Here is a 27109-nt window from a genome sequence, read left to right on the forward strand (position 1 = left end):
AGCCCTTTTTATTTCGTGGCAGGTATTATTTATTAGGTCCCAAAGAGTGTTCCAGCCAGGTTGCGCCTCTGTCAGTGTAACACGACTGCCCTCTCCTGTCAGCTCAGAGAATGGCACAGACATTCATTTTTTTAAAAAAAAAAATCATGAGAAGTTTGGCAATAGCATTTTACAGGTCCTTGAAATTTCAGAAAACTGTGTAATCATCAGGCAGTTAGTGTAGCTACAGACCTGTGAGGTAGGCAGAGCAGAAGGAGAACACTTCAGATCCGTGCTTTCTATCCCTCGTAAGAGTTGAAAAGTGGTTTATAAATATTTGCTAATGCAGCTGCTGGACTTCCTGAATGACTTGGTGTCACCCCCAAATTTGGCTCCCACATAATAGTCTTAGAGCACCTTGGAGGGTAGATGCCCAAGGTCAGGGCTCACCAGAAACTCATAAGCTGTTATGGGAAGGCTGTTTTTTTTTTTCCCTCTGGCCATTTTTACAGGGTGAAACCTCAGAAAAATAGCTTTAGTCACTTGTGATAGAGTTGCAGAAGAATCGTTAGTAATGCTTGGCTATCGTGTCTCTTTCTGCCTCTCAGTCAATTCGGGCTCAATGAATTAAACCACACACACACACACACACACACACACGCACTCATGGATGCACCTTGTCAGAGTTAGCAAATCAGTAGGTGTGGAAGCACAGTTAGGATGGAGGAGGGGTCCAGGGCCCTCATTTCTAACTCCAGCGCTTTCTAGCCACGTGACTGTGTGACTCTGGATTTCACCTTCACTCTCTCAGTTTACACACCAGGAAAGTGGGATCGCCAGTGAGTGGCACAGGGTAAAGGGAATGCTGGTGGGCTGGTGATGACTTACCCAACGCTCCAAAGGGCAACTTGCTGTGTTTGCCAGAGGAAGACTTGGACTCCATGTGCTTGTCTTAGAATAAATCCAGGGGAGACAGGACGGTTTCATCAACTCTTTCCTTGGAGGATAAGCAGGAATCTGGAATAAACTCAGTCATTGAAAACACCCTCTCCTGGATTGTGTTAAAATGGGGGAGCTCAACTTGAAAAAAAGTTCTCCTTCTGCTTTTTCATACTGCTTGTGTAGTAGAAAATAAACTCCCTGAAGTTTTAGGTCTTAGGCAGGAGGCTGGCGTTACACATGTGGCTAAAAAGGGAAAGCTATTTATTTAAAAACTCAGCTTCTGAGTTGCCCTTGAAATGACCAGAGGTCTGGCAGCCCTGGCCCGTGTTCGCCATGGCAGCGGGGACACGCTGGCGTCCACTCTCCAGGTCACCTCATGCCTCAGCCCTTCCTGCTGCCTCCATAACCCTGATGTGTTACAGCTTCCATTACGTCTGTGGTCTCCCGTGAAGACAGAGGGCGAATTTCTTAATCCAGGGCAGTTTCTTTACTACATCAGGAGTCAGCAAACTTTTTGGGTAAAGGACCACATTCTTCGAGGTCTGCAGGCCAGGTGGCTTCTGTTGCCGCCCACACCTGTGCCCTTGTAGTGCCAAAGCAGCTGGGACAACATGGAAACTAATGGCCATGCTGTGTTCTGATGACACTGCTTACAACACAGGAGCTGCCCATCCCAACCTACACTCCCTGCCGCTGTGGTCACTGCGTGTGCCACCTCTCCTTTGGGCGTTTTCTCCCCCTAATCTTGATTTGATTTTTGTTAAGGCATCCTGGAATGTCTCAGTGGGAGCTCTGCAAATCAGCTTTTAAATGCATTTATATCTGACTTATCTTTTTAATCCTTAAAAGATCAACGTAACCTTCAACTGTCCCAGCGCCCGGAGATCTGAACAGGCTCTGCTAGAGGCACGGTTCTGCTGAAGCCTTGTTGACAGGTGCTGTGGATTAGAGAGAGACTTTCTCAGGTGCCTTGTCTTGAGAGGGAAACACAGAACCATCTGCTTCATCACAACTTATTATAGTCAAATGAAAGCCCATGGGATAAATGAAGGGAAATGACTTACGTCTGCTTGTCTACAGCCTTGAGATGTATAGAATCAAAGATAATTATTCTCTGAAAACTTAGTAATGTTTTGTCCTGTAATGTTGCTTTGTAGATAAAGCAGGAAAAATGAGGTGTTATATCTAAAGCAGGATCTCTAACCTAGTTCCCTTCTAAAAGTATGCGGGCTATGTAATAAGACAGCTTAATAAGACCAGATCACTATAATAAGACCAACAAAAAACACACGTAACAAGACCACTAAAATAGGAAAAGAAAACTAAAAACCACCAAGAAAGAAGGAAAGGAAGTAAACCTAAGCAAATATAGAGTTGAACATATAGATTTGGTTTTCAACTTTTTGGTTGAACAGCCAAGTTAAAACAGTTGACAGCAATGAGGATCTGTGTAAGACCGTATTATCCTGGCACAGACGATTCCTTTTACACGGCTGTCTTATTGCCACCTTTGCAGTAATAGTACGACAGCGCTGCTGGTGTGATGAAGTACACGCTCAGCAGAAATGTCTCTCGGTTACGGGAGCCGTGCCTCACTGGTTCGTGGGTGAACCAAACAACCTCTGGACTTGACAAAAGAAAGCGACGCCCCCAAGAAACCTAGGACACCGTGTAGTTCCGGCTGGGGGAAAGTCCCCGATGAGAGGAATTTCCGGCAGCTTTGCGGGGTGCATTGCACAGGCTTCTAAGAGACGTGAATCAGTAGCATTCGAATAGTCATTTATCGGGTGCATTCAGGCTCGGAACTTTATTATCAGGCAAGCGTCATCTGTCCTGTAGAGGAAGAGACGGGGAGGTGAGTGCCTTGCTGATGTCACCTGACTCATAAATGGCAGAGCGAGAACTTCCAGCCACCTGTCTGCATCTGCCCACCACCGAGCTGTACATCTCCCTGCCCGGAAGTTGAGGACCCGCTAGAAATAAGGGCAGCTGCTAGCGGAGTGCTGTTCAAAGAAAGCCAACATGAACCTCATGAGTTGAGGGCATAATTTTAAATCTGCTAGTAGCCACGTTAGAAACGTCCAAAGAATCAGGTGAAATTCATTTTAATAATATTTAATATGTGTATTTATAGTATGATTTAATAATTATTTAACCCAGTGTCCAAAATATTATAATTTCATCGTGTAATAAGTACCAAAGTTATTAATGAATTATTAAAAAATCGAAGTCCAGATGTGTTTGGCACTTACGGTTCACCCCCCGATTTGACATGGCCACGTTCCCAGGCTCGGCAGGTGTCTGTGTAGAGAGGCTACCATACTGTGTAGTACAGCTCCTCTGATGGAAATAGGGGTGAGAGATGTGAGGTCTCCTAACACTTTTAATTTTGAAGCAACCCAACTGCAATGAAGGAGTTTTATTATATCATCACCATCATCGTCTGCTTTAATCGTCCTCTGTCATTTCTAAAAGCGTTTGTCAAGGGCCTCTGTACACGCTGCCTGGCAGTGGGCAGGGTGCAGGGTCCAGTGCCTTCTGTGTCTCTAGCCATGAGGGCACTCCTGCTTACACGTGCATCTTCTGTGTGTTTCAGGTGACCCAGGTCCTGCCAGCTACGGGAGGAATGGCCGGGATGGTGAGCGAGGCCCCCCAGGGGTGGCAGGCATCCCTGGTGTACCCGGCCCCCCGGGACCTCCTGGCCCTCCTGGTTTCTGCGAGCCAGCCTCCTGCACCTTACAGGCTGGGCAGCGGGCATTTAATAGCAAAGGTCCAGATCCATCAAAGGCTTAGTGCAGCATGGCTGTCTGCACAAACCATGCCTGGCGAAGGGCTTGGAGGAGAAACGTCCCCAGAAGCCAGGGCCCAGGTGACGGTGCATTACCTTCAATGTTATTCTATTGATAGAAGTCCCACCTGACCATCAGGTTTAGAACAATGGTGCTATTCAATAAATCCTCTTTCCTTTTCCTTGGAGAGGAGCCACAGGGTCATCGATCAAACTAACAAATAAAACCTTCCCTTGAAGTGAACTGACAGTAGTCCTGTCCCCAGGATCTGGAACTTCCGTGTGCTATCCGTGTGTGTTACGTCATGAGCCACTGAGCCAATAAACAAAAACAGCTGTTTGGTTTACCTCGGTTTCGGCAGTTATTTTCATTTTTTATTGAGAGCTTGTTCTCAGATGATAGTTTCAGCTCTATGATTACCAGACTGGTTATGAAGAAACGCCACTACCGTCAATAGAACTGGTGCTCAAAATCCCCCCAAATCCCGGGAGGGCCAGGGATGCTGTGCCACTCGGAGCGGTTTCCATGCTGCACGTGTGGGTTCTCAGCATCAGCTTGAATTTCTGTGGAACTGTACTGTATCCCAAACCCGCGAATATTTTGGGCTCTTCTGTGTGAAAGCAAAGAAGGAATCTTAATATCCTGCCATTCGTAAGTTTTATTGATGAGATTATTTATTTTAAAGGTTCGAGGTAACGTCTCTGGTTGTACCAAAGAAGCAATAAATACGGTTTCTTGATCTCTTGCCATGTTTTCTTATAGTCATGTTCAATGAAAAAAAGTCACTGAGACTATTTAGATACTTCAAACTTTCCTCATTTCTGTAGGCTTACGTGATTTATTCTACAGAGAAATTAAAACGCCCTTACTGCTCCCCAGAGGGTGTCGTTTTGTGACAGAGTTCTTCGTATGTATGTGTTTGGTGGGGGACTGGGGGGAGATGGGGAGGGCTTCACGGACCTTTCTGAAATGAAGTGAAACCTATGAACCCATACCCCAGAAGGATACGCAAATCTGCTTGCACGCTATGTCAGAGATTTCACGGGGCCCCTAAGCCTAGCCTTGCTTGGTTTCTAGGAGTGGAACCGCTGACTTCAATGGTGCGTTAGCGCCCTCCTATTTAGAACTTCACGGATGCAAAAATGATTTGTTTTGCCGTTTTTCTTATAAAGGCAGCTCAACTGAAGCACTATTTTCTTATCAATAAGATAGGTATTGCCTGACCACTCAAGCGCTTTATTACTACTTACACAGTCACATTGGCCTGCTGTTTCATCAACAACATGCTAACTATCGATCAGACTTAATATATTCATTTTACGTCACAGCGCATACGCCTGACTTGTCCCAGGCCATAGCACTGCGCTCCAAACAGCCAGTATCTTTTTAGTTTATGGCACTCCATTCTCTCACCTCAAGGGGAGTGAGCCCCAATAGGATCTTTGATGCCATGTTTTTTTCTCCTCAGGTGTACTTTCTCTACATTTAAAAACTTTAGCCCGATTCGTTTGGTGAAATCAATCATTATATAGTCTGTACTTGGGATTCTTTTAAACTGCTCACGGCATCTAGTTCTGTGCTTCTGGTATGGACTGTGTTTAAGGGAAATAATTCCAACTTGGCCGCAATAGATCAGGGCCATTGGACACCCTGGGAAGGATGGTCTTCCTTCTTGGGGAAGAGAGAATCTTTGGAAGCAGAGATATCTGTCATAACTACTTAAAATTGTCTTCATATGAATGGCAAACCTTTTCAGGTACTGTGGCGTATAGTCAAATAAATGCAAAGAAACTGCCTCGTCTTTTCACCAAGGTGGTTTTATTTTTACTGGAGTAACATAGTCAAATACAACAAAAGAAAAATTAGGTAACCAAATAAATATGTTTCTCAGTTCTATACTTTCAGATTCATAAGAAAATTAAAAAAAAATAAAATTTCAAAGAAAAGTTGAATCAACTGTTTTCCAAACTTGATATACAAAAGGCAGTACAGCAAGCTTCACAGATACAGCAAGACCGGAAACAACCACTTACAGAGAGATTGGGCAAAATGAGCACATACCAAATGGTGGGAACAATCCACTGTAAATCCAGTTCGGTCAAAGAGTTTACAGAAGCAGTAAATACTTGACTGAGAAATTGCAAAGAAAAGCATCTCACAAATCGTCTCCATGAAAGAGAGTTGATGAATACTGAATTAGACCAAATCTCTCTCTCTAGCAAAACAGAAATCTTCAAAACCTTTGGGATTATTTTTCAAAGTTGGATGAAGTGTCAGAGTTGCTGAGAAGAGCATGTGAATAATAACAGGTGGTTAGAAACGGGCATGTCACTTACCCAAGGGCAAATGATTTATTTCCAGTCAGTGCTTCTATGGCATCCTGACCTGATTTTCATCCCAAAGATCTGACAGGTTGATGAAAAACTATGGCCATCACTTCCCAGGGTGACTGAGCACATCAATTGCCTGGCATAGTTTGGGATAATTGACTTTGTCTAGCAGAGGAGTATGAATGAGCCACATCAGTTTCATGACTGATTTGATTATTTATGGACACTTAGTACTTCAAGCTGACTAAACGAATATTGCTATTCTTAAACATCATAAATAAAATCTGATTTACTTGCAGCCTGAAATAAGCTGAATGTAAATCCCTGCTTTAGAAGATCACCTCTGATTGTAGTATTTAATTTTTTGGCTATTACAGCCTCTCTGATATCCAACATCTCTGGGTTTAAAAATAGATCAGGATGGGGGGAAGATCACTAGAAATACATAAAATCACACCAAATATCAAGAAAATTGCTTTAAAACATTTTCTGGGAGCCCTGGCAAAAGGTGTGAAAAAGCAATACTAAGAAAAAAAAAATACTAGCCAACTAGTAATCCTGCTGTTTACAAACAGGGAATGGACATAAATTATTTAAAATATCTTTTTAGAAGATTTGTGTTCAATAAATATAGGTCAAGTCTCTTTGTTTCTTTCCTAGAGTAAGATAGATACTTTTCAGTGGTGTCCTGAGTCTTTGTTAGCGAGCTTGTGATCTAGGACATGGCGGCATTAATGCATATGGCTCGGTAAATATTAAATCAAAATTGGTTTACCATAAGAATGTATGACTATAAATACACATGCCCAAATGCTCTTTAAATGGTTAACTAGAGGAACTGTAATGTATTTGTTAGATCTGGTTATCAGAAAGCGGATGCTGACTGATCCTATTTTTAATCGTAATAAATGGGAATCCATGCTAACTTTCCCCTTAACAATGCCTTCTCATCCTGCTCTCGACGCCAAGTTTTCTGAGAATACCTAGAGAAAGAACAAATGATGGAAACTGGCTCCAAGAAACTGACTTTTTAAAAGATTTATTTGAAATTGTCTCTGATCTCCAAGTTGAAAATTCTTGTATGAAAAGACCTGAAAATATCTTAGAGATATCTGAGCACACGGTCAATTTATATACTATGTCATAAGGGGACCTGAGGGTGAGGACAGTTAAGAACTACATAAATCGTTTCCCAGTCTAAGCGGACATCTAAATCCACTGGCATGTTTTCGTGTGATTCATCTCAGTTAAGGAAACATGCTGTGTATTTAACCTTTCGTCGCCTATTGGCCTGTCACTCATGATGGAAGAGCTTCTGTTTATGAGGAAAGTTAACTGTGACATTCTCGTCTCGCTCAAGCCCACGTGATTTAGTGAGCAGATCACTCTGTGGGACAAAAGTCACAAAGGCCTGGCTACTCGCTGACCTTTATTTCTGCTTTTAATTCTCATCTGAAATCATTAGACCAAGCTTTTTATGAGCTGCCCTGGAGATGGGCTATAAACTTAATTATTACAACCTAAGCATTGATTCATGTGACAGACATAAGTGTAATTACCAGCATGGTGTCTAGCCAAACCCTGCAACAGGCCCATTTGCTGGTTCCTCGGGCATCCGTGTGGCTCACGCGGGGCATGTGAGTGCTTCCGCAGTTGCCCTGTGGTTGAGACCCATCAGAATGACGGAAATGTGAGCCTTCGGCCAAAGAAGAGATGCTGTTAACAACGGCACCTCGGAATTCCCCCATGTAGGGTCAAATCCTTTATTGCTGAGATAACGGACAAGCTCATCATGCAGCATGAAACATACAGGAATCTAGGCCTCAAAGCATTATATCCATGTGGGATCTAGCAAAAAACTAGCGCCATTCCACTTCACATCAGTATGTTGAATTAAAGAGCTTGATGAGGTATGGTAGGGAACAAACAAAATGGGCAAAAATTGCATCCTAAATCTTAAAAATAGTTATAAAATATGCCATAAAACAATCTGAATTTAAATACATTAATACACCGAAAAATATTTTTCCCTAAAATGTACTTTAAATAATACAGCCAGATAAAAGGTTGTCAAGTAATTAGCATCTTTATACCCAAATGCTTCCAATCGTCAAGCGACACACACCCTTCTGATAAACTCAAAGCTTATTGAACTACCCCCAAGTTTAGTGAAACCTCCTACTTTTTTGTATTCTCTTTTGACAAATTCGTGAAGCAAGTAGGTAACTCTTTGAGTTGTAACCTGTATCACTCACTGCTGGTTCTGAACATGACATTTTTTCCATTTAGATTTTCTTAGACTTAGCTTGGTTTTATAAGCCTGCCTTATCTTCGAGGTAAATTTTTGCTCTTCTGAGTCTGCTTCTCTGGATGAGGTCCCTGTGCTCATCTGGTTCTTCATTCAATTTAACAAGCTTGACCAGTTACCCTGGCATGACTTTGCTGAGTGAAATGTTTTGGTTACAGCTCCAGCTATACCGCACAATAAAACTGAAGTTATCAATTTGTCTTGTTTCCTGAGACTGCTAGTAGTTAAACACATGTAATGTCATTAATGCTACCTTTACCTGGCAACTAATGAATGAATACAAGTCAATGGTCTAAGTTGCTTTGAAGTAATAGGCATAAAAGACACAAATTCAATCCTGTCTGCACCTCTCCCTCTTGGAAGGCCGTGTAACCCGTGAGAGAGAGAGAGATAGGGGTATAAAAAGGGGTCTGATCCTTCACACTAGAGTACTGGGAAAGAACACGGGAAGCAGTGACAATAAACACTTGTGTGTCTTAAGAAGGTGGACACGGACAAATGCGAAAAATCATTTAAAAACGAGAGCAATGAACAAACCTGCAAAACTATTCTGAGACTTCACTGGAAAAAACTTAAGCATATAACTTAACCTGGAGGTTCTCAGTATCAGGATATTATTACCAGTGTTAGGAAAATTTAAATGGTATTTTGAAAAATAGTGTTCCTTATCTTACTTTTGTAAACAGTGATACATTTCTAGAAAAATATACAAATCTAATTGTAAAATTTTCAGTACTTTGAACAATATGGAGATTTGGACATTGTCTAAGTCTGTAAATGGTCTACTTCTTGTGATAAGCCAAATTCTTTTTATTTGCCGAAAGAGACTTTCTCTTCTGTTTAGAAGGTAAGATGATTCCTCAAGGGTTTTCGTGTTAATCACTAAAATAGGAGGGTAGCGTACAAACTAAAGTTACAAATAGTAACTTTGCAAGTTAACTAGGCATATAAATCCCCTGACGAAATAAAATTGAAACAGCCAACAAATCAAGAGTTACTGTGCCTGCTTCATAAAGATACTTAAAATGAAGAAAAATATAAATGAACAAAACAAGATAACAAAAGATAAATTAACAAGAAATTATTTACAAAAGTAAAAAAGAATAAGTGCAAAAGCAAAGGTTCTGATTGAGTTGTTGCCCACTAAACTGTTTCTAGATTTGCATTTCTGCAAGTCTGTTCAGTTCTTCTGATACAAATTGCTTTAAACACCATCTTGTGGACAACAGGAGGTATATCACAGGTTCTCAACAGATTAGAAAGACTGCAGAAAGGCTAAATCTTATTTAACTCCTAAAACATATTCATAAAACATTATTTTATAACCCAAACATCAAATGGCATCTTTTACAGATAACACATCTTAAGATAATTACTGAAGTTCTATAATAAAAGTGACTACAATTTTAAAGTTTCAACAATGTCATGAAACATAGAAATAAGCATATGGGACTATCAATACTTTAAAGTCATTAATCAAATTACTTTGATCATGAGGTGAAAACTTTCAAAGGTTAAGACTGGCTGTGTTTCTGTTATGAAAAAATGGTTAATGTCTTCAGTAGGAAAGAACAATGAACAAACTCATGAATTATTCTTCCTTTTTCCTTTAGGTTCCAAAGGCCATAAATATTAATTGAAGTCATATCTTGTTCTTCGCATAGAAAGATTTCTATCTGACAGTGTTAACTGACCTTGGTATAAAATGTTAGACTGGAAATCAAACATATAGGGTAAACACAATTTTAATTTTTAATAGCCATCATGGCCAAAATTATTTTGTATTTAAACATTACGTTGTCTGGAGTCCAAAGAAGAGATAATTCAGGAAATGTGGTCATTCCTCTTCCCTGCTGTGGACATTACTGACATCTGTGTGAAAGTAAACAAAGGTTTTGGAATGGAAAAAACAAAAACAATACAAGAGAACTGGCAACCACCAAGCCAGTTAGGGGAAATTTTCACACCCGACTTTGGGACCTTAATTATCCCCTTTCTCTTTGTTAAAAGAATCAGGCAACTGCCAACTCTCCGCTTTATTTGGTGTTGTGTTAGCTGGACTCAGGCTTTCTTGCTGCTTTTGGCCGCATCTCGTGTACAGAGATGAGACGGTGGACACACAGGCAGCTGAGCAGAGGCTCGCTCCACATGACACAGCCTGTTCCCCTGGTTACGCCCCAGGTAGACTGAGTCACGTGTGTCGGTTGTTAAAAACCAGGCTGTGTCATTGTGACAGCTCTACTTTGTAATATGCACCAGCTCCTCAAACCAGCTGAATAAATCCAGATTCTTGAAGCAGGGATAAACCAGCCCAGCCTTAATGGAATTTAGAACAAGAAAGGTTCCTAAATATACCATTTGTAAGAAAGGATACATGACATATTCTCTGGAATTAAAATAAGCAGAATTTATAAAACAAGAAAGTGAAGCGAGTCTTCTTATGTCTGTGAAGGGATCGACTCAAAGAAAACAAAAATCATTGATCACCAATAGCAAAAAAGTTCATGAAAACAGTAAAATGCTAAAAATAAATACTTCCGGATTAGCAAAGAGGCAAAAGGAGAACCAAACTATTAACTAATGTGAAAAAATAATCTTTGAAAACATATAAAATGTTGAGCTTTATGACGAGTTCAAGTAAATTTATGAGTGGCAGAGGAGTTGTAAAGCTTTCAGAAAATTCAACAAATTAAAGTTCCACAAATTAAAAGCTCAAGATATACACATAGCACCAGATTTTAGATCTCTGTACATTTTTTTGGGGGGGGAGTGATAAATGATCATTTTACTAAGAAAATGTGTATGTATATTCTGATTGTGTCAAGTCTAAAACACAGCACCATTGTAGGTATTGCACAGGAAAGAAAATGAAGAAGAAAATCAATTTAAAGTTAACAACACTTGAAATAAATAAAATGACCTTGGAAAAGAAAATAAATAAACTTGGAAGTGAAATATACAGCATCATTCAACATGAAATAATGAAAAGGTTCCATGTACGCACAGCCACGTAGACAGTACCTGACCAGCAGTTCATCCGTCTACAGTGAAACCCAGTTCAAACCCTGGGTGCGTTTGAACGAAGCCGCCTTCATGTAGCAACGCTCCCCACAAGACCCTGCTCGGGGCTTTCCCCAGCTTGCCCCGACGGCCTCGGGATGGGATGTCTGCAGCGGGAGGGCTCTGGGCGCTCTCAGCATCCCTGGGACCCACCACTTAGACGCCAGCAATATCCTCATGCTCGGTGCCCTAGGAAGTCCATTGTTTTTTAACAACAGTTTCTCAAAATAATGTAGAGCCAGGCAATAGAAGAACCGTTTAGCCATGTGGTTGGCAATCACACATTCTCGTTCCTGGCCAGAGGACGTGGTCCGGGCAGTGCCTGTTTCCCTGCAGTGCGTGGACTCTTTGGTCTCGGTGCCGGCTGCATGTTGGGTCTCGTGGCTTTCCTTCTTTGCCCCGCACCTCTTGCTGCAGCTTCTGAGAAACATCCTTCTCCACCAGAGCTTCTGGGCTTGGCAATATGCGTCTGCTGGCACCACACATTCATCTTCTAGGTCAAGGGGGTTTCTTTTCCAGTTGCTACAATTCCCATCCTTTGTTCTGATGGCTGGTTCTTAAACTCTGAGAGTGATGAGGTCAGAAGGATAATGGATACAGGGGCCCAAAGACCTTGCGAGGCCCTTTAAGCTTCGAAAGTACTAAAGACAGCTTGGTGCCTTCACCACCAGATACCTTCTAGGGAAGACAGCTTTCTGTTTCCCAAATGAGAAACTCAGTGCAGGGGCCACAGTGCTGGGCTTTGACTTCTTGCCTCCCTTCTTATGCAGGACATACTCATGCCGGTGGGATTGCTTTGAATGGAGCTCATCACACAGAATCGACAAAATCATTTCAGCAGTTGGCTATGGTAGGATTTTGGGCTCCCTGATAAAACGGCCGCCTGGGTTTTCTTCCAAAATATAAGTTATGAAGTGAAGGTCTTATTGCCTATCTATTTCTCTGCATAAGTAGAATGGATACAGGATGGTATAAGAATTCTTAAGCTATAAAAAGTAGTCAAAAAACGTTCAGCAGGAACAATGCACTATATCAAAAAAGGTGATGAGATTTTTAGCAATGCTAGTAAATTTAAACACCAAGAAAACTTTCAGGTAAGTCTGAAACTGTAAAATTCAGAAATCAAAGGCCAAATACAAGTTGATGAGATTATAAAACGTACATCGCCGTCAGTCTGCTAAATCATAAGATGTCACTTCCTCTTGAAGAAGAACTAATGATATGATTTGCTTGCATATTTCAAAGAAAACTGAATAAAAATCATAATAATGATGAAACAAGACACATGGAATGAATTTGGAAAAATTCTAAAAAGGCTGATATCACCATTACTATAGGAATAGGATTCCAATTTTTGCTCTTAATGTCTGGCCTACATCAAAAAAAGAAGTCACCCATGAATCATGAGGGTCTGACAGTACTAAGAAAGCTCCAACAGCAGGAGGGATGGCTGGGAATCAAGTCGTCCTCAGGTATGGTTATTTCCCACCCGTCTGCTGACGGGCGTGAGAGACGGGATACAGGCAGTCTCCTGGGTCACACCTTCCACTGGGTCCTGGGGGGCCCTGGGGCCCTGGGGCACCTGGTGAGCCTGGCAGGCCCGGAGCTAATGAAATAAAAGACCCCATCAGAACACGGGTCAACATATGGCTTTTCCTCCCTCCCTCCAACCAACGTGGGTCATTCAGTGTCACCTGCAGCGATACCTAAGGGCCATCGGGGAGCAGGCATGGCTTCTATTTTGGGAGGTTTGCTCATGCTATGAAGATGATAATATCACTATTACCTGAGATCCCAGGAAGACCTGGGCTCCCTGGAAGCCCCATTCCCGGTTCCCCTCTTTCTCCCTTCTGTCCTCGGTAGCCTAAATGGGAGATATACAAAAAGAGAGACAAAAAAGTAAGTGTGTTCTCTGGCAACAGACTGATATACATTCAGGAAATATTTTGAGGTGTATATTGAAAATCCACCCAGTGGACTATCTTCACACATTTATATCTGAAAACTATGTTACAGAGATTCAATACAATCCTAGATCCTAGAGAGAACAGTGGAGTGAATACTAAATAGATACATAATTCAAGTTTAAAATATCACCAGGATTTCTTTTATGTAAGTGACCTTCATTTAACAAACGTGAGCAGTAAGGAGAAATGTTTGGACTTAGGTTCATTTGAAAGCACCCTTCCAAATCTGTATTTAAACATTTCTGCAGTAAAATAACATTTACCACCTGAAGTATATTTAATATAGTTCAACCCAGCTCCTGCTGTGACAGACACCTCGTTAAGGTGGCTCTCAAGTCATCTCAGTGAGGGCTTAAGATCATAGGCTAAAAAAATGAGGAAGAAAGAAAAATAAGTGAAGATACATGAACTTCCGATTAACAAGAGGGTTAACGACACTGAACACAATTCCAAATGAACAACGTAGGTGCTAAAAGCTACATATTTAAACTCAGTTCTCAGATTTCAATATAATGCAAAATAGATTATTCCATATGGATTTCAGTGCATATGGTATCACAAAACGAGAAACAACAATTTGTGTATTTGTATAATAAGGTAACATTTACACATGTCCTGTCAAATGTAACAACTTGTTTGTACAAATCTCTCACATCATTAGGTAAATACGGACCCACTATTAACAGATAAAGATGTTGAAGTGCACAAAGCACATGAGAACTTTCTACTCTTAACTTTCCTAATAAGGTCCCAGGCTCATTCCTTATGAAGGCTCCCCAAAAGCCTTAGGGTCTTATTTATTATTTATTTATTTATTTGTGGCTGTGTTGGGTCTTCGTTGCTGCGCGCAGGAAATGTGGAAAACGTTGCTTTCTCTAGTTGCGGCGAGCAGGGGCTACCCTTCGTTGCGGTGCGCGGGTTTCTCACTGTGGTGGCTTCTCTTCTTGCGGAGCACGGGCTTTAGGCGCGCGGGCTTCAGTAGTTGTGGCGCACGGGCTTAGCTGCTCCGCAGCATGTGGGATCTTCCTGCACCAGGGATCAAATCCGTGTCCCCTGCACTGGCAGGTGGATTCTTTACCACTGCGCCACCAGGCAAGTCCAGGGTCTTATTATTATCATTATTTTCTAACATCTTCATTGGAGTATAATTGTTTTACAATGGTGTGTTAGTTTCTGCTTTATAACAAAGTGAATCAGCTATACATATTTTTTCCACAACAACACTTCAGATAGGAACGCTAATAAGGTCAAAAACAACGTCCCCATTCTCTAGAATTAAGCTTTTCACCCTTTAGGGTAGGCCTCTCTCGAAATTTGGAAAAGACTAAAAGGCTGGTCTATCTGCAAACAGACATGTGTTTTCTTGGCCCCTAGGTGCAGGATGAGAGTTTGATATCAGTGTAGCTTATGTAGGAAAAAATATAAAACAACAGCAGTGCCCTAATCCAAAGCATCTAGAGATTCTCATCATTGAAGAACTGTGCTTGCTGGAGTTTTTAAGGTGTTAGACTTTATTTCCCTTTCAACACAAGGGATTTACTTCTAAAATTGTAAATCAGTGCATTTACATGCACGCTGGAAAAATGAGGTCAGAAAAAGAGTGTTACTGGCATTTGGGAGGATGACTCTTCATGTGGGACCTTACAAGCTGTCTGCAAGCCTTCCACATTGTCTGGCCTGCTTGTTCTGGCCCACTAATTGGCCACTGAACCCGTCACCATACTGACACACATATGCCTCCCATTTCCTAAGGCCCCTACTGCTAACAGATCTGAAGGGTCAAATCTATATCAGTCACGTCAACTACTCTATGGGCCACTGGCTTATACATAACAGGTGGTTTCTTTCATTACAAACCAATAACAGCTGAACTTTAGAAGTTCAAAAGTAAGAACCATCATTCCCAATACCACCCCTCCAAAATTGATGTGGGATAGAATGGCTGGATCCATTTTCTCCTAGTAACCCCCCCAAAGCAACTCCCACTCTTGGGGGCTGGGAATAAAGGACACCAAGGAAAGCACTCCTCCCACAGCACAGTGGGAAGGCAATAATCCGAAACCCAAAGGATGGTTAAAATCTAAAACTGAACTTTTTGAATTAAAAAAAAAGGCATCAACAATTGCCCTTTGGGGAATTTAGGAAAAGTGCAAACAAGGTGACCCAACTCAGAATCATATTGGCATCTATTCTCACTGCAAGAAGATCAGGTGCTGAAAGAATGTCCAACAAGATTCATGTTGTTTTCATGCCTGCTAACACTACATCCATTCTGCAGCCCATGGATCAAGGAGTCGTTTTGACTTTCAAGTCTTATTATAAACTCCCATATTTCACGAGTTTTATTTTTTGGCTGCATTTCTGGCATGTAACAAATCCTGAAAAGGAGATATGCAAACGTTGAGGAGACACCTGAGTTATAATCAAGATATGTCTGTTGTCAGAACCCTCTGGTGGGACAAGAGTTTTGTTAATTTTACTAAACATTCTTTTTAAAAACGTTGGAGGGCTTCCCTGGTGGCACAGTGGTTGAGAGTCCGCCTGCCGATGCGGGGGACGTGGGTTCTTTCCCCGGTCCGGGAGGATCCCACATGCCACGGAGCGGCTGGGCCCGTGAGCCATGGCCGCTGAGCCTGCGCATCCGGAGCCTGTGCTCCGCAACGGGAGAGGCCACAACAGTGAGAGGCCCGCGTACCACAAAACAACAAAAAAAGAACTGGATCCGAAGCCCCATCAGGAGTGGAAACAGTAGATAAGGTCTCCTCGGCAGCACAGCAGGTAAATAAAACCCATAGAAATCTTTTGCAGAAGTGAAGGCCAATGAGTGGTGAACAGAGGTCTTGTTTCCAAAAGCTGCACGAACACCTGGCACGGCCTCTGCCCGAGAGCCTTCCAGATGGGCCTTCCAGGTGGGCCTTCCAGGTGGGCCTTCCCTGCATGGGAGGGAGCCCGAGACAGGGGTTTGTGTGGACAGGTGACTCTAGTTCCAGAAGGGTTTTCCTTGCTATCCTGACCATGCATTGCTCTTGTCCCCTTAGGTGGCCACTGTGTGAAGCATCTGTCCAAGTTCTTTCTCCTATTGGTGTTAACAGTCCTGGTTCTTCACATGGTTTGAGGCATCAGACATCTTCAGATGGGCTATCAAGGTCTTCCTTCCCGTCTCCTACACTCTGAATTCACAACAGACCCAACTGGCAGAAGATGGTAATTAACCACCCTTTACACAATGGTACACACACAAGGCTACACCTGATTCTACACTTGCTTCCAATTCCTTGCCAAAACTCTCTGTGACCTAAGAGAAACTAGGTAGAAAAGACAGTTCAGGTAAACTAGAGTGATTCACTGCCGTTGTTTTGCACTGTGCTAGCTAAACCAGAAGGCTTGTCAGTCTCAATGGGAAGTTAGGATCCTAACAGACCCCACGACCGGGGAAAGCTGTGCCTCTTTCAGGGGAGGGAGGACACGGCAATCACCTTTGGGCCCTTCCTACAGAAAATAGAGAAGCCGTTGGAAGGAAAGTGAACTAGTGAAAGGGAAATAACTCTCCGCATATATAGTATTTTGAACTGTATTCCTATGCGATATTGGTGTTAACTTTCTCTTTTCTCCTTTACCCATTCATCTGTTGATGGACACTCAGGTTGCTTCCCTGTCTTGGCTACTGTAAATAGCGCTCCTATGAACACTGGGGTGCATGCATCTTTCCAGATGAGCATTTTTGTCTCTCTCCCTTACACAAGCTTTTGATTATTCCAAGGAGAGCCCTTGAGTTCCTCTATAATAACACATGAAAAGCAGTGTCTCTGGCCTTTCCTCTCACAGTACGTACTCATTGGATCTAATGCTTCCTTGTCAGAGCTGTGACTCTTCTAAACCAGGGTCCCCTTAGCCCCTCTGCTGACTGCCAATCACATTTCTAGAAAATGCTCTTGCCAGCTGAATTTAGCCAAGCTACATTTAAGATCATGTCTCTTGTCAAGTGATCATCAGTGGAGCAAATTTTTTTTTTTGCCAATTTAAGTCTTGCTTTGAAAAATTTAGAAACAACATGAGAATTCTTTTTTTTTTTTTTTTGCTGTACGCGGGCCTCTCACTGCTGTGGTCTCTCCCATTGCGGGGCACAGGCTCCGGACGCGCAGGCTCAGTGGCCATGGCTCACGGGCCCAGCCACTCCGCGGCACGTGGGACCTTCCCGGACCGGGGCACGAACCCGTGTCCCCTGCATCGGCAGGCGGACTCTCAACCACTGCGCCACCAGGGAAGCCCGAGAATTCTTTTTTTTTTAATTCAGAAGTTACCATCCACAACTTTTGCAGAAGAAAAAGGATCTAAAATTTCTCAAAAATATATTTCGGACCCAAATCACTAGTCATAGTAGCAGGTCTTAAGACTTTTTCCTCAGTTTCTTTAAGATACTAAGATTCTTGTTGTCTACTTACGTTAACAGCGAGGCATAAATTTGCAGATGATAATGATAACTAAGCACATTATTGCTGTTATTATCATACTAAGTATTGTTATTAAATACATTTAGATTAGCAAATAATTATCAGTCAGGTTTAAACTGGAATGAATAATAGTTAAAAATTTATTTCTAGAATATTAAATATTAACAAGATATCCTATATTAAATCATTATATATACATATTTTTAAATAAATTTATAAAACACATACCAAGTATATATATTATATATAATCTAATATACATACTTTTAATGTATATTAATATATATTTGTAATGTATATAAATAATTTTTGCCTTAACTGTGATTAGCATATTATAAATACTGAGAGTTAAAGAGCTGGTAAACAAATATTGTCCTCAAAGACGTACCTTGGGGCCCAGGGTCTCCTGGTGGCCCAGGCAATCCATCCTTTCCTGGTGGACCAGGCCTCCCATGAGCTTGGGCAGCCAGCATTGCTGCTGGTAGCTTGAGCTGGGACAGGAACACAGCCATCCTCTCTTCATTGATGAAAGGGAAAATAATATGCATGTTATGGAAATACTTTTTATGTCAAAAGTTTTCAAATAGTTTTACATAAAATTCAACAAAAAATTACTTGGTTTTCAATTTAAGCACATCTAATTTACCAACTGGTCTGAGCGTGGAGAGATTTCTTTGATTGTTCAAGTAAAACAGATTGTACAAAGTTGTTTGAATATGGATGCAGATGAGTTGTGTTGATCAGAGGATTGAGAACCTTCAGTGCTTCAGCGATGTTGCCAACCTAGCAGACAATACCCTACAGTAGGGGTCCATGGCCCATTAGGAACCGGGCACACAGCAGGAGGTGAGCGGCAGGCAAGCGGAGCGAAGCTTCGTCTGTATTTACAGCCGCTCCCCATGGCTCGCATTACCGCCTGAGCCCCGCCTCCTGTCAGACCAGCTGCAGCATTAGATTCTCACAGGAGCGCAGACCCTACTGTGAACTGCGGATTTGAGCCATCTAGGTCGCATGCTCCTTATGAGAATCTAATGCCTGATGACCTGAGGTGGAGCTGAGGCGCTGATGCTAGCGCTGGGGAGCGGCTGCAAATACAGATGATCATGAGCAGAGAGGTGTGACAGCACAGAGACCATAATAAATCAACTGCTTGCAGACTCATATCAAAACCCTACCAGTGAGCGGCAAGTGACAATTAAGCTGCATCTTATGGAGTAGACCGGACATAAGCAACACACGTCGGGTGTCACTGTCTTCCATCACCCCCGGATGGGGCCGTATAGTTGCAGGAAAACAAGCTCAGGGCTCCCACTGATTCTGCATTATGGTGAGCTGTATAATTATTTCATTATATATTACAGTGTAATACTAATAGAAATAAAGTACACAATAGATGTAATGCGCTTGAATCATCCCCAAACCACTCCCGTCCCCGGTCTGTGGAAAAACTGTCTTCCGTGAAACCAGTCCCTGGTGCCAAAAAGGTTGGGGACCGCTGTCCTAGAGCCTAATTAACCTCTGGTAATGACTTGAGGAGAGAATTCAGGTTCATATTAAAAAATGGTTGTTATAATACATTTAAGCCGCTTTCCAACAGTGTTGTGAATGTGCCGGTGGTGGTTTAAAATATGTTGACAAGGTCTTTGACACTCCCTTCCAAATGGAATTAGGTGGAGCCTAATCCCCCTATTCTGGAGTATGGGCTGAACTTCCTTTCACTTCTAACGAATAGAAAAAAGGCAAGTGGGGACACTAAGTCATAAAAGCCTCGTGGCTTCCTGGCTGCTTTCTCTCTTAGATTCTCATTCTGGGGGAAGACAGCTGGCACGTCTTGAGGGCATGAAGAGAGCCAAATGGGGGTGAGCTGAAGCTAACTGCCAACAGCCACGTGAGTGAGCCCGGAGGTGGATCTTCCCGCCCCAGCTGAGCCCTCAGAGGACGTCAGCTCTGGCTGACACCCTGAAAGCAACTTCATGACAGACGCCGAGACAGAACCACACAAGTAAGTGACCCTTTAGGTCCCTGATCCACAGAAAACGCACGCTAATAAACACTGTTGTTTTAAGCCACTAAAGTTTTGAGATATTTTCTTATGCAGCAATAGATAACTCATATGGTATGTGACACTTTATATCCTTGAACAAAACTGCATTATTGATAGAGAGGTTTATTTATTGAAAAGATGGGTCACTGGCTTCCTATTCATTATGATTTCATGGTACTGTTTAATTTCTATACTGGGCTAATACTTTGTCAACAACTTATGCTTTTTAAAGAAAATGTTCTAGTATACACCCTCAATATTATTCCTTTTTCCTTTTTTTTTTTTTTGGTTTGATTTCCAATTAGTTCCATCATTCAGCCAAGGTTTTAGTAGGAAGGATGTCTCATTTGGCCAAAGGGACAAATGCAGCATTGCTGCCCAGGAGCAGGCCGAGTGAAACCAGCAAAGTCTCTGTACATTTCTGTGAACCTCAAGAAGACGCTGAAACTAAGAACACACAAGTTACAGGAAGTTGACAAACTATCCAGAACAGTTAAAAATCTTTTGTCAGTGTTGAGTGATGTGACCTTTATGACCTGAATACAAGGACACATCACCGTCATCTGCCCTTTGTTCATCCACCAGGCTGCCTGGAGCCCAACCCTGTTCATCTGGGTCCTAAAGAGAAAGTCCAGGGAGGGGAGGCAGGACTGTGTAAGAGTGCTACCTCGGGTGAGCTCGGCTCTCTGGCCGTGAGCGTGTCCTACAGGGTACATCAAATGTCAGTGCTTAGGGTCAACAAAAAAGTGACTCTACATCATAGGACGTTGGTGCATTAATAACTCATAACATTTAAAGGGTCTGGAAAATGAACACCAAAAAATGTAAATATGAAAATATAAATAAAAATTTTCACCCTAAAATTCCTAAACAAGTCAGATTATTAACTAAGTTAAACATTCTCTGTAAGCAGGGCTTTGCATTGGGCCTTTAACATTTTCTGCATTAAGTGCTCTCGTTCAGAAATCATGGAGAGTTACTCAGCCAAAAAAGAAACAAAATTGAGTTATTTGTAGTGAGGTGGATGGACCTAGAGTCCGTCATACAGAGTGAAGTAAGTCAGAAAGAGAAAAACAAATACCGTATGCTAACACATATATATGGAATCTAGAAAAAAAAATGGTTCTGGAGAACCTAGGGGCAGGACAGGAATAAAGAGGCAGATGTAGAGAATGGACTTGAGGACATGGGGAAGGGTAAGGGTAAGCTGAGACAAAGTGAGAGAGTGGCATGGACATCTATACACTACCAAATGTAGAATAGATAGCTAGTGGGAAGCAGCCGCATAGCACAGGGAGATCAGCTCGGTGCTTTGTGACCACCTAGAGGGGTGGGATAGGGAGGGTGGGAGGGAGACGCAAGAGGGAGGTGATATGGGGATATATGTATACATATAGCTGATTCACTTCGTTATAAAGCAGAAACTAACACACCATTGTAGAGCAATTATATTCCAATAAAGATGTTAAAAAAAAAAAAGAAATCATGGAGAGAGCAGAGAGAGATTATCATTTCAATATCCAATAAGAATTATTATCCATGTTTTTATAAGTGCCGTGCACTATAAAGATTAACTGCCAATAAGCTTTATTTTATGACTAGAAATCTGTTATATAATTATTCTCAGAATTACTTTTTTGGATAATCAAATCCACGGTTACACTTATTATTGTAGAATTCTTGGTTATTAACCCCACATAAGACTATTGTTCAGTTAAATTTCATCTCAAAAGCATTTTCAATATTTTGCCACTATATGGATAATTTTGGTAGTCATTAATGCAAATTCACCCAAAGTCCACGATAAATACAATGTGTCACTGGATTCTGTATTTAAACTTGCTTGTTTTGTTTATATTTTACATAGCTCATATTTAAGAAATCTAATATATATGTAACTAGATTTAAAATAGAAAACTGGAGGAAGGCATATCCTTGCCATGACATAAAAAAGTAACCACATGTTTTTTCTTTTCACATATATTCTTTAAAAAGAAAATTCAAATGATTTCACTTGTAAAACTAACTGTTTTTCAAAGATGTAGCTAGTAAGTAGTAAGAGATGACCCTTTCATGTGAAAAATTCAGCATAGGTTTGGTGCAGACAAATCTTCTAGGAAAATGTTTTACTGATTAAATTAGCGTTTATTCTGCAACTAAGAACCAAATGACAGTAACATACTAGAATCTATAGCTGCCAGTTAGAAAAAACAAGGGCCAAACCATATAGAGCTTGTAAAGAATTACCTCAATTTTCTCCAGTCTCTTCGCTCAGTTTAATTCACTTAGTTGAACTTTAAAGACACTTTTTGCTTAAACAGGATGTGTATGTTTTACAATTTTTTGATAAAGAGCAAATTACTACTGAGTAAAACCTATTTTTCAATGGGCTTTCAATAAAAATTTTGCTTAAAAAAATGTAGGTCCCTACACTGTTTAGGAGATAAAACCAAAATTCTTTTCAAATAGAATCATTAAGGGAAAAGCCTCAACAAATGTGGAGTATTAGCTATAATTAACAAAAGAGCAATCACCCTACACTCACATTCTGAAATCACAAAGCAAGCCGAATGGAAACATGCCAGTACCCACAGGACCAGAATCTCTGATGTGGATTGATTGACAATGATGATGAAAACCAATGAGGGTCCGATGAGTCATCCCTAAGAGTGACATTAAGTCACCGGCTTTCCAGTAAAACTTTTTACTACCTGACTTTCCACCTGGGGCACGTTTGGTTGGTGTTAATACATTTGTTTCCAGTAACAACAGATAAAACAAATTTGCAATTAATATATATAGTTTTGCAAATCATCACATTGAATCTAGATAGAATCTCTTTATATTACATCGTAAACTGGGTGTTTTATAAAGATATGAAATTCAGTGATCACAGTTTGAAACTTTGCGTATTATTTGTTGTTTTGCACTTAAAAGATAGATATATATTTCAGTACAATTTTTCTTAATTTGAAACATACCTCTTTGAATATCTTCAATGTCTAAACACAAATATTCATAGCACTAGTTTTTCCTCTTTAATGTAGGAATTGAATTTGTAAGTAACTTGCTTTGGGTGCTTTTAAATATTTTTAGCAAAACAGAGAGTTCTTTTAAATAATTACTTCTAGCTGTAAATTATCTGGCTTTAAGATACACTCAAAAACAGTTATTTAGCACAGGGTAATTACCTCCTCTGAACCATACTCCAATGCTCTATAATTTTAAATAATATGTTTCTGAGCCGGTAAATAAATTGTAAAGACTTGTATTCTTAATTGCGTTTCCTCTGTTTTCAGGGATCTTTGGTCAATTAAACTGTTTTTGGCTATGCTTTCTAAAGAGGCAGGAAATTGAAGAGTTTGGATAGGAGCTTGCATAAACCAAACTCACACAGGCCATCTGCCAAGGCAAACCCATAGCAGTCATTCTAACAAATGATACCAATGGCTGGCCTTCCTTGGAGAATGGGCTTGTTAATATCATGCAGACATTAATATTAATGTGATAATAAAGCACATTATACGGAGAAGGAAGTTTGTCATCTGGCCCACGTCTACCTTCTATTTCACAGAATTTGTAAATATTTTCAAAGAGAGAAATTCACTTTTTTCTCCTAATGTCCATTCAAATGTTTAATTGCCCATTTTCTTGGTATAGTGTCAACTTATTTCCTTTTGTTACCCCCTGATGGAAAACAGAGAGTAGTTAATGAGTACTTCCCTTGGGAAATCAGTCATCTACTTGATAATATTGTTACCTCTTAGCCTTCAGGTTAAATAACTTTTACGCATAGGCTTGGTGATCTGTTCTGTAAATCACGTTTTGGTTCCAATGTTCTGGGGTTTTTCCATACATCTCTTAAATGTGGAAGCAAAAATTAGATACAGTTATCTCTTAATGGGCAAAATTGTCAGAAGGGTAATTTCCTTTCATGTCTTGAGAATGATTTTCTAGTTTCATTCTAGCTGTTAATTCAACATTCAACTCTGGCTCAATTCTTTGTCACCTCTGTTGCTTTGAAATGTTATTATGAGTAAAGATGGCAGACGGAACACACGCACCTGCTTTAACTCTTTCCTGAATCACTGCAAAACAATGGTAAGTTACTTTTAAAGGCAGAAAACCACAAGAATGGGAGAATGTGAAAGGAGACGACATTAACCTTTGGAAGCTGAGAGCCAGATGGCAGAGTGTGGATGACTTAGCAGACTCAAGAAAACCAAATCTTTACACCAGGAGCTGAGAACCAGCCTGTGTTAAATCACAAAATCCCTAAAACGTTCAGGAGTTACATCTGGAAGTGGGGCTAAAGGAGGGGAACTAAAATAAGGGGGACTGGATGAAAGCCTGTTTAAGAAATGATCTTAGAAATCCCTTTCTCTGCTCTGTGCAGCTACCTAGTTGCCCCTTCCTAATCCCGGCAGAAGGCGGCAGGGTTATCATCTGAAAAGTGTAAATAGACCATCTCTGCACTGGGGACCCCAGACTGTGTTGAGACTCAGGCTTACCTACTGAAAACAAGGAGAAGAAATGGGCATTGCCTTGTTGGAGCTGAGGCCACCACTGCCCTATCCGCCTACCTGGCTCCCCAAATGCTGGCAACCTGGCAGGAAATGCAAGTGTTTCCTTTGGGGAATCTGACCAGAATACAAGGAAAGACTTCAAGACAGTGAAGTTGAGGGTCCCTTAATTAAAAAACAAACAAGCAAAAAAACCCCCAAAACCATCCAGATTACCCTACGGTAAAGCTCGTGGTTGGCAAGGCCACCATTCACTCCTAACGTTCCAGCAGTTTTTAGAACCCATGCTCTTGTATGAGCACATGGCCAAGGATGGCTGACACTAAGGAAACCCTCTAAGCTGAATGATAGACCCCAACAAACAGAAAGAAGCAGGTTGGAAGAGATAGAGACTAGGATGTGGAAACTAGTTTTAAAAACTATCTACATCTCCAATTATGTGTATCTATGAGAAGACTGTACATATACAAATATGTGTATACAAGTACATATATAAATTAATATCTTCATTGTAGAGATGTTGCAGCCTGGAAACAAGAGGGCAGGATAATCCATATTCATACATGTTCACGCATATGTGGATGAAACTATGTATGAAAAATGGAGAAAACATAGGTGAGGGGCTTTCGTGGCCCTGGCAATCTAGAGGCAGAAGCATTGCTCAGGGACACAGCCCCAATCCTCCCGTCCTCCCACAGATGTCGGTATGGCCTTGTCGTTTCCAAGTTTGTCTCAAGAACCCAGAGGGGGGCTTCTCTGGTGGCGCAGTGGTTGAGAGTCCGCCTGCCGATGCAGGGGACACGGGTTCATGCCCTGGTCTGGGAAGATCCCACGTGCCGCAGAGCGGCTGGGCCCGTGAGCCATGGCCGCTGAACCTGCGCGTCTGGAGCCTGTGCTCCGCGACGGGAGAGGCCACCACAGTGAGAGGCCCGCGTACTGCAAAAAAAAAAAAAAAAAAAGAGCCCAGAGGGTCAGACGTTTGTCCACTTGCCTGCCCAGGTTGGTAAATCCTGCCTGCAGGGTGATATACATCCCCCAATATAATAGGGTGGTGGGCGTCATAGCAAGAATTGAGCTTCTCAGATCTGGATGCAGAGCCCTCATCAAACAAACAGGGGCTAAGCTAAGATACACAGCTTCTGTCCCCTTTCTGTGCGGCCACCTTGCGTGCACAAGGATTTGAGCTCCTGGCCAATCACATCAAGAATCTAACGCAATTTTAGATTGGGTGTATGTCTGTGCATTTTATCCGCCAGAAACCCAGACCTGGGATGGGTGGAGAACCAGCTTTCTTCCACCGTGCTCGGTTTGGGATGGGGCATCAGGATGTTGAAAGAGGGCTCGGTGGCCTGGGTGACAGTCCCAAGTGTGAAATCTGCGGGAGTGCTCTGTCGGCGGGGTCGCCTGTGAATCCCCAAAGGGGTTGGAAACCTCCATGAGGAGAGCCTGAGTTTTGGGGCCTGGTCTAGGGCCTTGCTATGGTCTGGATGGTGACGCGGGACAGCAGGACTCCCCTGAGCCCCGCAGACGACCCGCGGCTGCTAAGCAGAGAGAATCCCCCTCGAGGCTGAGGACTTGCAGGGGTGAGTGGAGCAGAGGCGATCGGCTGCCGCGGACACAGCTCTCGGTGAAGTGGTTCAGCCAGAGAGACGCAGACAGGGGCTGCTTCACTGGAGCCCTTAACTGTTTTAACATGTGAGAATTCATCTTGGCTTCTACGGAGAAAGCTTTCTGAAAAGGAGAACTGTGACCCTGGAGCTCGAAGATTTGTGAAAATGGAGGATTTTGTTTTTCTCTTTTATAAATGGTGTTCAGAGGCAATGGAAAAGGTGACTTTGAAGTGGAAGATGACATGGACTGACCTGAAATAATCTTGGGACAAATGAACTAAAGTACCGAATAACTAAATTCTGGGTTCCAGGTACAACTTTGTTCGGGAGAAGATGGTTTTGTAGGGCTGGGGCCAACAGAGATAAAAAGAGAGAGGGGATCCCATTTGGAGTCTCAGAGTCTGGAAGTCTCAGGAAAAAATTTGCTTTGGGGCCACTTGAGAATATTGTCTTGACGCCAAGACATCTGGGGCCTCTGCGGGGGGCACTGACCCCTCTACTGGGCCTCACCAGGCTGGGAGAGACTGGGAGAGGGGGTGGGACAGATGGGTGGCGAGTGGCCCAGCTTCCGTGACCTCCGTCCTCAGGAGGCTGACAGCCCTTCCTGGGAGGACCCTCCCGGTGGCCTGAGAGGGCCGTGTGGAGCCTCCCCTGCAGAGTTGGCCACATCTCCTCCCCTGCTGGGCAGGCCACCAGAGCTCTGCCTTTATCCAGTGTCCCCGGGACTTGCAACACGGACACCTCCTGTATCTCTGCACGTCACGTTTTTCTGAGAGTGCCTGGCTATATTTTCTGACCTCCTTAACCAGCCTTTAAAAACTTAGACTAATTAACTACGGAACTATTTACACTGTTTTTATATAAAGTATTTTAAGAAATTGAAGCTCCACGTTAAAGCTGCCTGAGATAAGAGATCACGGACGTGATAAAAGGAGATTCTAAAATGTAAGGGCAAAGGAGATTCTAAAATGTAAGGGCAAAATTAAAATTACAAAGAGAAAACTGGTAGCTCAAAAAAAAAAAAAAAGAGCAGACAATTGTATTAATAAACTATCATGTCAGAGCAAGGTAAAGGCACTTCGCAGGGATCAATGTGAAGTGAAATC

At 42.0% G+C, this 27109-nt stretch overlaps 2 protein-coding genes across 2 annotated transcripts in view; one reads left to right on the top strand and one right to left on the bottom strand.

Moving 5' to 3' along the window:
- The window catches only part of COL9A1 (collagen type IX alpha 1 chain), an 83230-nt gene extending 79516 nt beyond the window's left edge, over nucleotides 1-3714 (top strand). Inside the window, exon 38 of the mRNA XM_065888667.1 lies at nucleotides 3518-3714. Within this exon, the coding sequence (XP_065744739.1) occupies nucleotides 3518-3714 (197 nt within the window). The remainder of the gene's footprint in view (nucleotides 1-3517) is intronic.
- A 7675-nt stretch (nucleotides 3715-11389) lies between these two features.
- COL19A1 (collagen type XIX alpha 1 chain) overlaps nucleotides 11390-27109 on the bottom strand; it is a 352005-nt gene continuing 336285 nt past the window's right edge. Inside the window, exons 48-51 of the mRNA XM_065888668.1 lie at nucleotides 18215-18343; nucleotides 13195-13272; nucleotides 12898-13014; nucleotides 11390-11901 (exon numbers count right to left, since the gene is read on the bottom strand). Coding sequence (XP_065744740.1) covers nucleotides 11390-11901; nucleotides 12898-13014; nucleotides 13195-13272; nucleotides 18215-18343 — 836 coding nt within the window. The remainder of the gene's footprint in view (nucleotides 11902-12897; nucleotides 13015-13194; nucleotides 13273-18214; nucleotides 18344-27109) is intronic.

The sequence above is a fragment of the Phocoena phocoena genome, chromosome 12 (genome assembly GCF_963924675.1).
Source record: "Phocoena phocoena chromosome 12, mPhoPho1.1, whole genome shotgun sequence".
In the NCBI taxonomy this organism is placed as follows: domain Eukaryota; kingdom Metazoa; phylum Chordata; class Mammalia; order Artiodactyla; family Phocoenidae; genus Phocoena; species Phocoena phocoena.